This window comes from Pristiophorus japonicus, chromosome 16 (genome assembly GCF_044704955.1).
Source record: "Pristiophorus japonicus isolate sPriJap1 chromosome 16, sPriJap1.hap1, whole genome shotgun sequence".
In the NCBI taxonomy this organism is placed as follows: Eukaryota; Metazoa; Chordata; class Chondrichthyes; family Pristiophoridae; genus Pristiophorus; species Pristiophorus japonicus.
The window spans coordinates 123763028-123777522 of NC_091992.1; the positions used below are offsets into that span (position 1 = coordinate 123763028).

Below are 14495 nucleotides of genomic sequence, written 5' to 3' on the forward strand. Positions count from 1 at the left end.
CATAGAATTTATAATTATATGACCGTGCAAGGTGATTCTGTCTGGGTGATCTAAAGGAATTCTGATCGATCATGTAATGCTGCATTTAAGTTAATGTTTTTTTTCTGTTTTATTTAATATATCTGAAATTTATTTTTATAGCATTGAAGGCTTACTGCTGCAGATGATGTTCAGATGTATTGAGGAGGAAATAATAAAATGGGTGCAAGTGATTCCTGTTTTCCATTTATTTGCTATTTTCTCCAACCCAGCGAGCCCAGATCTTATGGACACCAATTTTAATTCTGAAGACTGCTGGGCTGGACTCGATGGGCTTCCAATTATTACTTTCAGAGAAAAAAATCAATATAGAAACAAAAGGTAGGCCTTTTCTTTTGAAACTGATCTATGGTCATATAGCAATCAGTCCTTACACTATCCCAATTGACACGAAGAGCATTACATTGCCTCTGATAAATTGACTTGTATAAGTTAAGCAATAATTAATTAAGAATCTGGGATACAGAAAAGAATGGTCAACACATCTCTCTTTCCCTATCATTCTGATTACTCTGTAGGGGAGGTCTGCATAGTTATTTCGTAGAGTAAGTGTGTGTGCGCGCGCGCGCGCATAGAATGAAAGTAGTAAATGGAAAGATAGGAATAGGCCATTCAGTCCCTCGAGCCTATTCTGTCATTGTTAGTTCATGGCCAATCTGTACCACAGCTCCCTTTATCCATCTTTGCTCATCTGTGTTTTTGTGTGATCTTTGGCAGTCCTTTTCTGTGAAGTTTAGCTTTGTGGATATGTTCAGTAGCCAAGATATGCAGCTGCTTGTTCTAACAGAAAATGCAAACATTTATTGCAAGTTAAATGGTGTTTTTATATATTTTTTAAAAAATTGACCTGGCCACCTGATATTGTACTACTTGCTGTAGGACTGAACCATGCAGACAGGTTTGATTTCTGATTTGTGTTGAGTTAGCTGATCTCTGTAATGGCGGGCACTGCAGTTTGCCTATTTGTCTCCAGGCCATGGGGGTATAAACCAAGGCTTCTGCTCTTTGTCTCTAACCAGTGACCACTGTTGGAATGTGCATGTTTGTGGTATGATGTGATGATCTACATGGTTGAATAGGTTGATGGCACATGCTGTCGAGGTTCATGGGATGAATGCCATCTTGGCAACGCATCAGATGATTGCTGATGCCTCTGTCATTAGAGGCTAAAAGAAAACAGAGTGGTTGGTGAGGAGGCTGTTTTGATTGCCTCGGAACAAACTCTCTTTATTTTCATAAATGTCTGAATTCTTTTTAATATGTTAGGCATTTGAAACTGATAACACCGATAATTGTACCTTTTACACAATATAGGTTAATCTTTCAAGCATGTACACTTTTTAATAAAATCTTAGTATGCCTTAAAATAAACCCTTTAAAATGCTTTGTGATTCATAGTGTGTTTTAAGTGTACACAGTTACATGTGATATATTTAACTTTCTTGTGAATGATTTTATGAAGGGAGCTACTTGAACTGATGGACAAAAATAAGCATTTGGTGGCGGTAGATAGACTTTTACTTCGATCTTGGTTCAGCTTATTGCCTTTGGGATCTTTGCCAGAATACTTGAAAATGATGACTCCTGATCTGCTCGACATTCTACAAGGAATCATTCTGAGACTGAAGCACACACGCATTTTATACAAAAATGAGGTCCGTGTTTGAGAAAAGTGGTATTCCTTCATGCTTATTCAGGGCAAGTCAATTAAAGTATATAGAAATTACAGATTCCTTCTACCGGCGCAGACTTGATGGGCCAAATAGCGGCCTCCTGTGCTGCACTAGTCCTGATCGTTTCATCCCAGTTCTGAGCCCAGTGTAAATGGCAACACATGATGTCCTTGATAGTTTGTGTTATTGGTAATTTAACCTTGTGTTTTAAGTCTCCTGTGCCAGGAGACTTGGTGGGCAGGCTACCACCAGACTTCTGCCAGTACCTAGTTTGGCTAGCTGCTGAGAAATATGGGGTACTAGCCAGGCTTGATATTCCAGCAGTTATTCTTCCCCTTCAAATGAGAAACTCTGCCTGCCTACTCAAATGTACAAATTGGTTTCCATGTTTATCTACATACCAACTGTGACTGCACTTAAATCCATTGGTTGTAAAGTGCTTATCATAATTCTTTAATAAGATCCTATATAAATGCAATTCCTTTCTTCCTTTACCCACAACAAGTACGCAAAAACAAATTGTAATTTCTCTTTGGAAAAATGAAAGATCTTAATTAACAATGCATTATAAAATCAGTTTTTCATTTGTATAGTATTTAAAATGTGTTAATGGAAACATGGACAATGTAGCTGATTTAATTATTTAAAATTTATATCTACCCTTTAAAGACAAAGTATGAATTTGAACATTCAGTTTTTTTTTTATTAATTAGGTATTTTTTTCATTTGGCTGACAACTTCATTACAATGTCACTTGCTTTGTCAATGCTCCACAAAATTTCTGATGCACCTGTTTTTTTTAAATCTGTGGAAATGCAATTCACTTTTAATCTTTGTCACAATGGTGTATTCATTATTATCTGAAAATAGACAATTCAGCCAGCAAAATAATTTATATAATATAATGTTTTGGATTTTTTTATTGGAAGCAATATCACTTGCATTGTGGTAATGTTTCTAAAATAACCAATATTAAGGATGTTGTTTTCTACTCCAGTAATCTTCTCGCAATTTGTAATTCCAGCCTTGTGGCTGCTTTAAGGCTTTTGATTAATTTACACTACATATTCATATCTTCACATTATGACATATTGTGGACTTTATAAATTATTATATTCACTGCTGTGGAGAGGTCTCATCATTAATCTTTACCCTGTATTACAAAAACATTTTTAGATGCTGTATTTAGTAAACTTTGTATTTATTCTACTGTTTTTTTTATTTGTATATTCCACTCATAGAAATTGGATAATCTTTTGAAACATGTAAAAGACAGCATGGACAGTCAAAAAAACAGGTACACCATTTCTCATACCAAATATATCCATCTGATCTACCTTGCATCTAGATTGTTTCTTACTATACATGTGTCCATAGCATTGTAAATCTGTCAATTTTGATTGGTTTAAATCACTGTTGTCCAGTACATATGCACTAGCCACATGTGGTAATTAGCTATCCAGAAGTAGCTAATTGCATTTCTTCGATATATTTTGATGCCCAGCAATGAACACAGGATGGGTCTAGCAGCTAACTTCACTAAGTAAATAAAAATCAGTTAGCTGTATACAATAGTTGTTGATTTTGGTACACGTACAAATTAATTTTAAGTTACAAGACCGCATTTTTCAGCAATTTATTTTTAAATTTCACTTCCCCTCTTGTCAATTCTAATGTTACTTGACATGCAAGCCTTGCAATATAATAATGGTTTTAGTGTATTTTGGAAATGAGGGCTGGACTTTCTCCATAGCCCCTCGACGCCAGATTGTCCACTCAGGAAAAAACACTACTATTTTGCAAGTAATGCTGGTGAAAATTTCCATTAATAAGTTTTTTTTTAAATCGCCTGCGAGAAAATGGATCTTACACCAGTATTCTCGGCGGTTAAGGGGAAACTAAGTAAAACGGGTGGTTCTTAAAATTAAAAAAAAATTAGTTCGAGGCTGCGGTTGGACCTAGGGAGGGGGAAGAACTTAAAAAAAATATATCACTTTTTTAAAAAAAAAACATTCCCAAGACACTTTTACAACCTAATCACCATTTTACAATGTTAAAAAAAAATTTTAACTTTTCTTTGCAGAGTACTCAGCTACCGCCCTGTTTAAGCAGCTTTTCATAGGGTGGTCTGGACGGGCTTCTGTTGAGGCCAAACTTACGCCCTGGCGACTTTCTCAGCAGTGCACGTCTGCAGTTTGGTCCTGGTGGGCGTTTTGAGATTTGGGTGGTACCATTTTTTTTAAAAACTCAGGGGGAAAACGTTCACCGGGCGGTTTCTATAGCAAAAACGGCTGTACTGCAGAGGAAAATCGGCGAAAATGAAAGGAAAGTTTAGCCTTGAGAGTTTTGCAGAATTGAGAGAGAAAGCAGATAACCATTCCACAATACTGGACATCTATTGTGTCTCACAAAGGCAGTGGCTGAATGAGCCCAAGATGTGTCAAAACTAGTTATAACATTCGCTTAACATCTCTTGTGCAAGTGAAAATAATTCGTAACTGTATAGAAAGCTGAATGTTGATTCAAATATGGGAATACCTGTATTTTCAAATAAAGCATTGCAGCTTTGAAGAATGTTCGATATTCCCTCCAGATCTGCACACCTGATGCAGCAAATCAGAGTGGGAAAAAGTGTTGGCAACAGAATTGAAGTTGTCAGAAAGATGAAAGAATCCGAAAGGGATGTTTTAAATCTGTAAATGGGGGTGTTGTATGCATTACATTTCTTTCACTGAAATGGGATAAAGTAAGATATGAGCTAAGCACTAACATGAGATGCCCCCTCCCACTAGGTTCAGTCTGAAATGTACATGTTCTGATTTTCATCATGTCCACTTTAGATCTCAGCGTGGTAATGTTGGGTGTTAAGCGATTTTGCAAATATTTAAAAGCCCACAATTTAATAGTCCAAATTGTATTCTTTGAATCTAAAATATGTCTCCGATCACTGACAGTGTCACAAGTCTTGAATCAATTGGTCTTTCTAATGTATTTTGCTTTCTGGAGGTAATTGCAAATGTATTTTTTCAGTGCATTTTGTTGTGAACAGAAATAAATTTCAATATATTTCCACCTCCAGCGATCTCAGTGGGGAATGTGTAGAAGCATGCATGAAGACCAGTTTGAAAATCCATGACCACATATGTAAATCTCTAAATACATCGAACTCTCTGGAAACCATCGTCATTTCTGTTGGGTTAATTAGCAAGCTTGCTAAATTTAAAAAATCTTCATTAAAGGTATCAATAAAAGCAAATACACATGTGAAGCAGCCAATATAATAACTTTTGATTCAAATACAGGGTACATTGAAATTTAACAATTGGATATTTATGTTTTATAATCAAAGATGTTCTTAAACTTATTTGGGTGCAATGTTGGGTATTCTATATAAAACTGGATGATGTGTGAAAACTAAACTTTATTCTGTTTTAAAAAAAAAATTGTATAGGTTGGAGAACAGCTCATTGTTACAAAAATACAAGATAATATATAAATTAAAATATAACAATTAGAGTTTGACTGGCTACCTCTGATTCATGCGCTTATTACAATAGTACTTTAACTCAACCCTTAAAGGGAAAAACGAGATGTTTTTTTAAATTTAGGTCGCAGGCAAGAAATCGCAAAATGAGGAAGCTCTGATAGTGCCAAGCACTGAAACATTCTTACAAACGACTTTGACAAATACCAGAAGTTGGCTAAAATATGTCCTTAAAGGAAAATTATGTGAATATGGTAATTCTATCAAGCAATCTGAACTCGAGGTAAGGCAGTTTTGTAATAGTGGCTAAACTAACTTACCTCTTGAGCTGTGAATTTTTTTTTTGTGTTTTCAGTTTGCTTAATTTTAACTTTGTTTAAACTTTTTTATTTGGTACCTTAACTGTGAATTGCTTTGAGCCAGTAATAGGTTCATTATTGGTTGCATAAGTGGCTGTTTTTTTTTGTAGCAGTTGGGTTATTGTGTAACTTGAGACAGTATACATCTGAGGTTAATATGGATTAATTTTGAGCTGAGAAGGACCAGGCAAGTGTGAACTTTAGCCTCAGTGGGCATTCAACCTTGAGCTTAAAATTATATTTGAGATGTTAAACTGTTATGTTATCATGCTTGAATTTATTGAATCTTCAACCAAAATCCGCGAGGGCAACTGATACCATGATGCGTGGTAGCTCTGCCATGTGGGAGTTCCAAGATGACCACATCTGGATCAAGTGTCTTTGACTGCTTGTGATTGGGCTTGAAGAGAAGTGATAATGTTTTGTCACGTTCAGGAGGCTGAAGGGTTAGAGTGCCCATTCCAGGAGGTGCTGACCCCACGGGCAAAGAAAGTTGGTGAGGAAGAAAAGTGTGTCACCTATCGACTGAGTACAGAGGGGGCAATGCAGGGATCTTCTAGGATATTCAGTACTGAATACCTGTGACAGTGACAATTTGGAAGAGGGCAACCATGAGCAGAACCATGGCACTATGAAGCATGTGGTTATCAAAGAGGGAGGATTCACGTGAAGAAATACAGTAGTAATAGACGATACCATAATCAAGGGTATGGATTGCAGCTATTGCAGTTGCAACTGAGTCCTGAATGATATGTTCCCTCCCAGGTGCCAAGGAATGGAATATCAGCGCAGGTGGAAAAGATTTTGGAGAGGAATGGGGAACAGCCCATTTGAACTAATGACATAGAATTGGCATCCTGCAAAGGGAGTTTCTGAAATTAGGAGATGGATTAACCAGCAGCATCTTGGGGGTAGTAATTTCTGGATTACTCCTGGTGCCATGTGCTAGTCATCATAGGAATAGTAAACTAAGGGAGTTAAATGCATGGTTGGAGAACTGGTATAAAGAGGAAGGATTCAGATTCCTGGGACATTGGGACCAGTTCTAGGGCAGGAGTGACATGTACCTGTTGGACCAGCTTCAGCTGAACAAGGCTGGGACCAATGTCCCAGCTGGGGGACGGTTTAAACTAATAGGCCAATGTTATGGGAGAGGAGAAAGCAAAATGAAGAAGAGGAAGAAAGCAAAATTAGAAGGAGAAAGTGGAGCAAAAGGGACGAGAGGTGTAGGAAAGATGAGAGAAAAACTGACTGAAAGGAGAAAAGAGTGAATGAGTTCAGCTGGCAAATTGGTGTGGAGGGGGATTGTTGAGTTGTATGTATGTAAATGCATAAAGTATTTTGAACAAAATTGGTGAGCTGGAGGCACAAATTGCTATGGGGGCGGGGCGGGGAGGTGGTTTATGATATAACTTCATTGATAGGGCCATGGCTTAGACAAGGGCAGTAAAAACCCATCTGGTTCACTAATGTCATTTTAGGGAAGAAAATCTGCCGTCATACCCGGTCTGGACTACATGTGACTCCAGACCCACAGCAATGTGGTTGACTCTTGAAATGACCTAGCAAACCACTCAGTTGCCTTCTCGAGGGCAATTAGGGATGAGCAACAAATGCTGGTCTTGCCGGCGACGCCCACATCCCGTGAATGAATTTAAAAAAAAATACCTAGAATTGAACATTCCTGGTTATAAAATCTTCAGGAGGGATAGAGTGAGAAATAACTGTTGATCAAAGATTCTGTGATAGCACGCAAACATAGGGAAGATGTGGGGGATGGTGCAAAAATTGAATTTATTTGGTTGAGTTAAGAAATAGGAAGGTCCTATTAGTCTATTGAAAGTACATTATTGGAAAGGCAATGGAGGGAGAGGTAGAAAGTACTTGAATTTATACAATGCCTTTCACTTCCTCAGGATGTCTCTAGGTGCTTCATAGTTAATGAAGTACTTTTAATGTGTAGTCACTGTTCTAATGTAGGCAAACAAGGCAGTCATTGTGTGCATACAAGTTCTCACAATTTGCACGGAGATAAGTGACCAGATAATCTGTTTTTAGTCATGTTAGTTGAGCGATTAATGGTTGCCAGGGCACCAGGAGAGCTCTGCTGTTTTTCTTCGAATAGGGCCATGGGATCTTTCACATCCACCTGAGAGCGCAGATGTGGCTTTAATGTAACGCCTCATCCAAAAGATGGTAATTGCTTCAGTGCAGCACTCCCTCAGTCCCAACGCGCATCATAGCTAATTAAATACTTTTGAAGTGTGGTCACTGTTGTAATGTAGGCAAATGTGGCAGCCAATTTGCACACAGAGGTCTCACAAACGGCAATGGGGTATTACCAGATGAGCTTTTTTAGCAATGTTGGTTGACTGATAAAAGCCAAGATGCCAGGAGAGCTGCTCTTTTTCAAATTGTGCCATGCGGTCCTTTATGTACACCCGAGAGGGTAGGCAGGTATAACATCTCATCCAAAAGACAATGGGGGAGAAATGTGGGGCATTTGTGCCTCCCGTTAGCGGGGGCTAATGGGGGGGGCGCAAACTACTTTTCGCCCGGGCACGCATCACTACCGACTACAGTGAAATTCTGTGGGAGTTTAGCAGCAATGGTAACCGGTAGCGCCCCGCTCAGCTGTGCCGGCAATGACGATGTCATCACCGTGCGCAGCGACCCATTTTTTAGCCCTGGAGCTAAAATTCAGTTGCACCCCCTGAAGTTTCCACAAGCTGTAGGTCTCTTGCAGGGTGATAATTAAAGGGGAGGTGCGGCATGGGAGGGAAAATGGCCGACTTACAGCCACCTTGTTGTTCGGTCGCGGAGTTCGTGCCATGATCTTGCAGCCCAGCACTCCGCTTGGTGTGCAGGGCTGCTACCAAGGCACTCCACTCCCTGGTGGTCCTATAATGAAGAGGAAGGCTTTGTCTACGCGCCGACACGTAGCACTGAGAACTTCACATTGCTTTGCGCCCTGCTCCTGCCCCCCAAGAGGAAGCGCAGCGCGAAAGGGGCGATAACCTGAATATAGGTCCTAAGTTTAGAAATAGGTTATTGAGTACAAGAACATAACTTGTGATGCAAAACCAATACAAATTATTGATGTAAAAGCCGTGGAGAAGGTGTAGAAAAGATTCACTCAGATGATGAGCTTTCATTTTGAGGAGACCCTGTAGAAACTAGGCTTTTCATTACAACAGAGAAATTTAAGAGATCTAATAAGTATTCACAATTATGAAAGTTTTCAATAAAGTAAAAATGGCAAAATCGAAATATTTCATTCAATTGACTTTTCCATCCTTCCCTTCCTGTGAGAGAACCCGTTGCACATTATTCCAGTCGTGAGCGTTCTGTTTATTATCTCTGGTCTCTGGTCAGTGAATCAGTAACTAAAGGGGATACATTTAAGATCATCAAAAGAACTCATCTACATGATTCCCCTTGGCATCATCATTGACAGCGTAAGGGAGTGATAGGAAAAAAGTTTTAAGTTGAAGGTTATTGGCACATCTGATGCCCTATTAGAAACGGTGGAAGCAGAATCCATATTGGCTTTTTACTGGGGAAGTAGATAAGTTCCTGAAAAATTAAAAATGCAAATGGTATGGGGTTTCAGAAAAATGGCTGTCATAATGGATTGAAGGGCCTGTTTTCATAAAAATGTGTATGATTCTATATCTGGGAAAGAGTTGCATGGTTTATATTAGATATGTGGCTATTGTGTTTATTTCTGATATTCTTGCCGTTGCACTGCTCTGAAATCGGTTTCTCTTATCTGCTCTTCAGTCTTGTATAATTGTCATCTGTCACATAATCAGATATTTTTTTACTTCTCCCAAAACTACCTCTTTCAACCATTCTCTTTCTATCTGCCCATAAAGGGTACCCTTCAGCTGAACTGTTCTCTACTGCACACATCAAAATGAAGCCTGATGTTGATTCCAGTGTCCTATACTTATTTCCCTCAATATCAAACCAGTGTTAATCCATATGTTCTCCTGCCTCTGCTACAATACATTCAATACAAATGGTGCAGGTATAAAATCATTTTGTTTGGAAAATTTGAACCCCAAAACTATACAGTTTGTAGCTTAAGATATGTAAGTGACATTGAACTTGACTGTGATGGTGCTGCATTAGTTATCCCTCCGCAGACCTCTCTGCAGCCTTTGACAAAGTCAACTATACTATCTTCCTCCAATGTCTCTTGTACATTGTCCAACTTAGTGGGACTGTTCTATTGGTTCCACTCTTACCTATCCGATTGTAACCAAAGAACCTCTACTAATGACTTCTGTTCCCACCCCTACACTGTCACCTCTGGAGTCCCCCAAGGATTCATCCTTAACCCTTTCTCTTCCTCATCTACACGATTCCCTTTGGCATCATCATCGACAGCGTGAGGTCAGCTTCTATACATACTCATGTCATCCAACTTTACTTCTCCAACACATGTTGACTTCTCCGCTGCCTCGCAACCTATCTAATCCTGAGCTGAGCGGCCAACCCCATGTCGTCTCCATCACAAAACCTGCCTATTTCTATCTATGTAATGTCGCCTGCCTCTACCACTACCTTTGTCCATCAGCTGCTGAAACCCCGTACTATACATGCCTTTGTCACCTCCAGTCTCGGGTATTTCTGGCTGGCCTCCCAAATCCAACCTCCGCAAACTTCAGTTCATACAAAATTCTGCAAAACAAATCCTTTCCTACAACATCACCCGTGTCCTCAGTGACCTATATTGGCTCCCAGTCCTTTAATGACTCATTTAATATTCTCATCCTCCTGTGTAAATTCCCTTTCATGACCTCGCTCCTTTCTATTTCTGTAACCCCTCCCACTCCTGATTCTGTTACTGACTCTGGCTTCTCCTACCTCCCCACTCCTTTTTCCACACCATTGTTGGCTATGGCTTCAGCTGCTTAGCCCATTCTTTTGGCTTTTCCTCCCTAAACCTTGCCACATATCTCTCCTTTTAAGATCCTCCTTGAAATACACCTCTTTAAGCTTTGGGTCACCCCCTCCTAATATCTCCTCCATTGGCCCAGTGCCTGCTCTCCCCCCTACCCTTCTGTGAAGTGTTTTGGGACATTTTACATTAAAGATGCTATATCAATGCAAGTTGTTGCATGATAGCATGCCCTGATTTGCACAGTCTCTTGTCACTCTGATTAACTTTGCAGTGACTCGTGTTTAGACATGTGCAAATAAAGCTATATTTGAATAAAGTATTCTCTCTTTACTCATTTATAAAGGTGTGGGTCACGCTTTTGACCTTGGACTTTGGAAATAAAGAATGGACTTCCATTTGGAGTGAAGGACTCTTGAGTGATTTGGAAGGGAGAATAAAGGAGGTAGTGTATCATGTATCTAAATGCAGGTCAAAAAAAGGAATGTTGTTAAGATAGTCTACTAAACTGGCAGAATTTTCTGTTCCCATTTTATCCCTGCCAATCCCAAATGCAGTGACTAATACTGGGTGCAATTCGATTGATGCTAGCAGCGCTTTGTTATATTGCCTAGCTGCACACATGGGTGGAGAATGTTGTCAGGCTATTCAACTGCAGTGATAAGGGAGGGAGTAGAACAGTGAAGCAGGACTCTGTTCTCGCCTGATATTTCTCATGCACTTCCCAACAGTGGAAATTGGAATCAAAATGCAGTGGCCAGTTGTAGTGTTGCACCAACAGAGTCCAGGTAACCCGACACAGACCAATGCTTGATCCTGAGGCATTCCTGGTTTGTATGACTCTAGCATATCACATGGTGCGTTTACCCATTGAGTCATTTTGAGAGCTCTGCATGTTTAAAGCATATTCTTGGAGAGGGAAAGAATCTTAACTGAGAAGTCGTGCACTTCATAATCATGCCCTTGTGTAGTGAGGTATTACTTTCTGACGAGTAACATTAATATCAGCTTTGTAGAACTACCAGCTACTATAGTTAATCTGTTGGAAACAATGTATATAATGGGTCGAAAATTGCGGCCTCTCCGGTTGCGTACGATGGATGTGCGCATACACCTGAAGAGGCCTCACAAATGCTGGTTCTCGCGTGCGCCGAGAACTGACTTTTGCGATCTGTCAATTTCTTTTGACGGATCGCACGCATCCCCGGGAGAAAGACATCCGCGGAGCAGAAATTGGGCTTCTTGCCCAGCGAATGTCCTTCAAACTCTTACATCTGGTAAAAGCAGGCGGAGGAGTTTTAACATATAGCAAAATTAAATTTAATCACTAATTTTTACATTAACAAAACCTGTCCATTAGTTATTAACCTTATTAAAATATATTTAAAACATTAGAAAATATATATATATATATTTTAAAACATTTAATTAAATTCAATTTCAATTAATTTTAAATGTGAGATACTTTTTTTTGTTTCGGTGTTTATTGGGGGTATTCTCATTGATAGTAATGGGAACTCGTACAAATGGAGTTTCCGTTATCAGTGAGAATACTAGATGTTCATTGGTGGTCCAGGCCCATGTGATCCCAGGATATGCATCCATAACTGGAAGACATGTTCTCGTATGTTGCACAGCAAATGGAGGCCTCCGACCGCAATTGTACGTTCCTCTGGGACCACCAGATACTTTCGTTTTAAAAAGAAAAAATTTGGTCGGAGGCCTTTGCCCGCAGGAAGCCTCTGACTGCAGTCCCCCCCCATTGGTTAGAAAGAATAAAACTTGTGAACTGTTCCTGAAAAGTTAGCAGACTTGGATTTTTTGGGGCTTGAATTATCTATGCTGCACCCACTTTGTACAGATTCTTCAGCAGGAGAGCTGAAATATCCTCAATGTTATACAGGAACTTAATTTAGCATTAACTGCTATCTTTTGCGTTTTGCAATCCTGTTCCAGGTTGAGTGGGACAATACAAAATAATAACATTCCTTATCTTTTCATCAGGAAAGACCGTACAATCAGATAGAAATCTACTGCCATGAGATTGAGAAGTTAAGCAGCTTGCAGCCTTTGGTTGCAAAATGCTTTGAGGACTGTGCACTTGATGCTGTCCATTCTATATGCCAGGTATCAGCAGTATAAAACAGTTCTTAAAAATTGGTTAATGTTTGTGTTTTTCAAAGACTGGCTCCTACGTTGTACGTTACATTTATATTTTACCCCTTCTAGAACAAGTCTGAGGCTCAACTTTTAAATACATTGATGCGTTATGATTTGAGCAAATTTGGAAAGTTGTTGTCAACAATAATTGAAAAATCCTGGCATAAAGACTGCCATGGAAGCTTTTTGGAAGATTTCGATTCAGTTGTCCACCATTTACTTGATTGGTCAGCTGCAAAGACTATCTTTAAATTGCAAGGTATGGCAAAAATTTTACTATGTTTCATTAATTTACGTAGAAACAATCGCGGATGGCATTTACTCCAATTCACTCTCCCCTGGCTGCTGTCTTGCTCAGTACCCTGGCTGTTAAAAAGGATGGTGTATGGGGCAAAGACTATCTGAGCTGCTGGACACCTGATGAGTGTAAAAGATATGCCAATTCTGCTCATGGGAACTTTTTTTTCCACCACTGTCAACTGTTTCCTGCATTGTGTCGCCCTTCCTCCATCTTACCACATTCCTAAGGGATAATGTTTTGACTTTGAGCTTCAAGCCTTGCATATTGGGAGTGTAATATTGGAAATTTACCTCTTAAGCCTGAACTACTTACGGATTTCTTATATTCAAGATTGAGGCCATTCTCCCCCACCACCATCTCTTGGCTCCAATCCCTTGCTCCTTCCCTCTTCCAAAACATCCTTACTTCAGTCTTATGCCATAATTTTCTCCAATTTCCCCCTTTTTCTCACCATCTTGTTCTTGAAGATGACCATCTGCTCCCTTGACTCAACTTGTTTTTTCCTAACTTATTTTCATCCAACTTTTCCCTCTGCTTGTCACAGTTAGCAAATCTATCTTTATCCTCTTGCATCATCCTTGCCTCTTCCAAACCGCTGTTGTCAACCCCTCCTGATAAAACCTGCCGTAAACCTCTCCCTTTCCCCAGTTATTGTCAGTCTCAAATTTTGACTTCCTCAAGTCCTGGTCCTACATTGCCTTGCTGTACTGTGTCTACTTCTCCTGCTACTCCATTTGAGACCCTGTAAGCTGGTTTCTGTCCTGCCTTACCACAGATTGTTATAGTCAAAATCACTAATGACATATTCTGTGATAACTGTAGTTTTCTATCCCTGGTTATATATGCTGTATGTATATAGCTACTGCTTTTGACATCATTGATCACTCTTCTCTTCTGATAAAGTCTCTCACAGTTCCCTTCAAACTTATCCCAAGGATGACTAAATGTATCTTGGAGAGTCTCTTCTCTTGCCTGCATATCACCACTAGTGTACCTCGGGGGTCTATCCTTCCTCACCCATCTCAGCATTGTCTAAAAGCTGTCCCTTGGTAACATCATCCACAAGCACAAGGTTAGATTCCTTGTGTATGCTGGTGATATGCACATTTACTTTTCCACTCCCTCTTTTTCAAAGCTATTTCTTGACTATCCAAAACAAGTCTGCCAGCAAGCCTCGCATAAATCAAAATGTCTTCCAATTTAATGTATGAAACTGAAGACATCCTTTTTGGCTTTCTTTCACCTCCTGTGTGCCTCTCTTAACGACATCAACCACCTTGAGCCAAGTCTGCTTGTTGTGGTTTAGATTTCTTCCCCACATCCATTTTGTCACCAATACCATCTTCCACCAACTTCTCCATCGTTCTCCAAGCCTGCTTCCACCCTCCATAAATTGTAACTTAATTAGATGCTGGTGCTGTGCCCTTATTTGCTCAAAACTCTGAACGCTCATCACCAGGCTTCCTCTAGTTCTACATCAATTTCAAAATGCTTGTCCTAATCTTCGAATGCCTGCAGCATTGTTGTCTAAACAGTTTTATGTGTATTTCACATGTTATATTTTAACTTC

At 39.6% G+C, this 14495-nt stretch overlaps 1 protein-coding gene across 4 annotated transcripts in view; it reads left to right on the forward strand.

The window, feature by feature from the left end:
• Positions 1 to 14495, forward strand: part of LOC139226791 (E3 ubiquitin-protein ligase rnf213-alpha-like) — a 165936-nt gene that overhangs the window by 46027 nt on the left and 105414 nt on the right. For all 4 annotated transcript variants that reach the window (XM_070857804.1, XM_070857806.1, XM_070857805.1 and 1 more), the window contains 8 exons: positions 142 to 360; positions 1502 to 1694; positions 2954 to 3009; positions 4792 to 4951; positions 5321 to 5479; positions 10811 to 10909; positions 12469 to 12591; positions 12694 to 12883. In XM_070857804.1, coding sequence (XP_070713905.1) covers positions 142 to 360; positions 1502 to 1694; positions 2954 to 3009; positions 4792 to 4951; positions 5321 to 5479; positions 10811 to 10909; positions 12469 to 12591; positions 12694 to 12883 — 1199 coding nt within the window. The remainder of the gene's footprint in view (positions 1 to 141; positions 361 to 1501; positions 1695 to 2953; positions 3010 to 4791; positions 4952 to 5320; positions 5480 to 10810; positions 10910 to 12468; positions 12592 to 12693; positions 12884 to 14495) is intronic.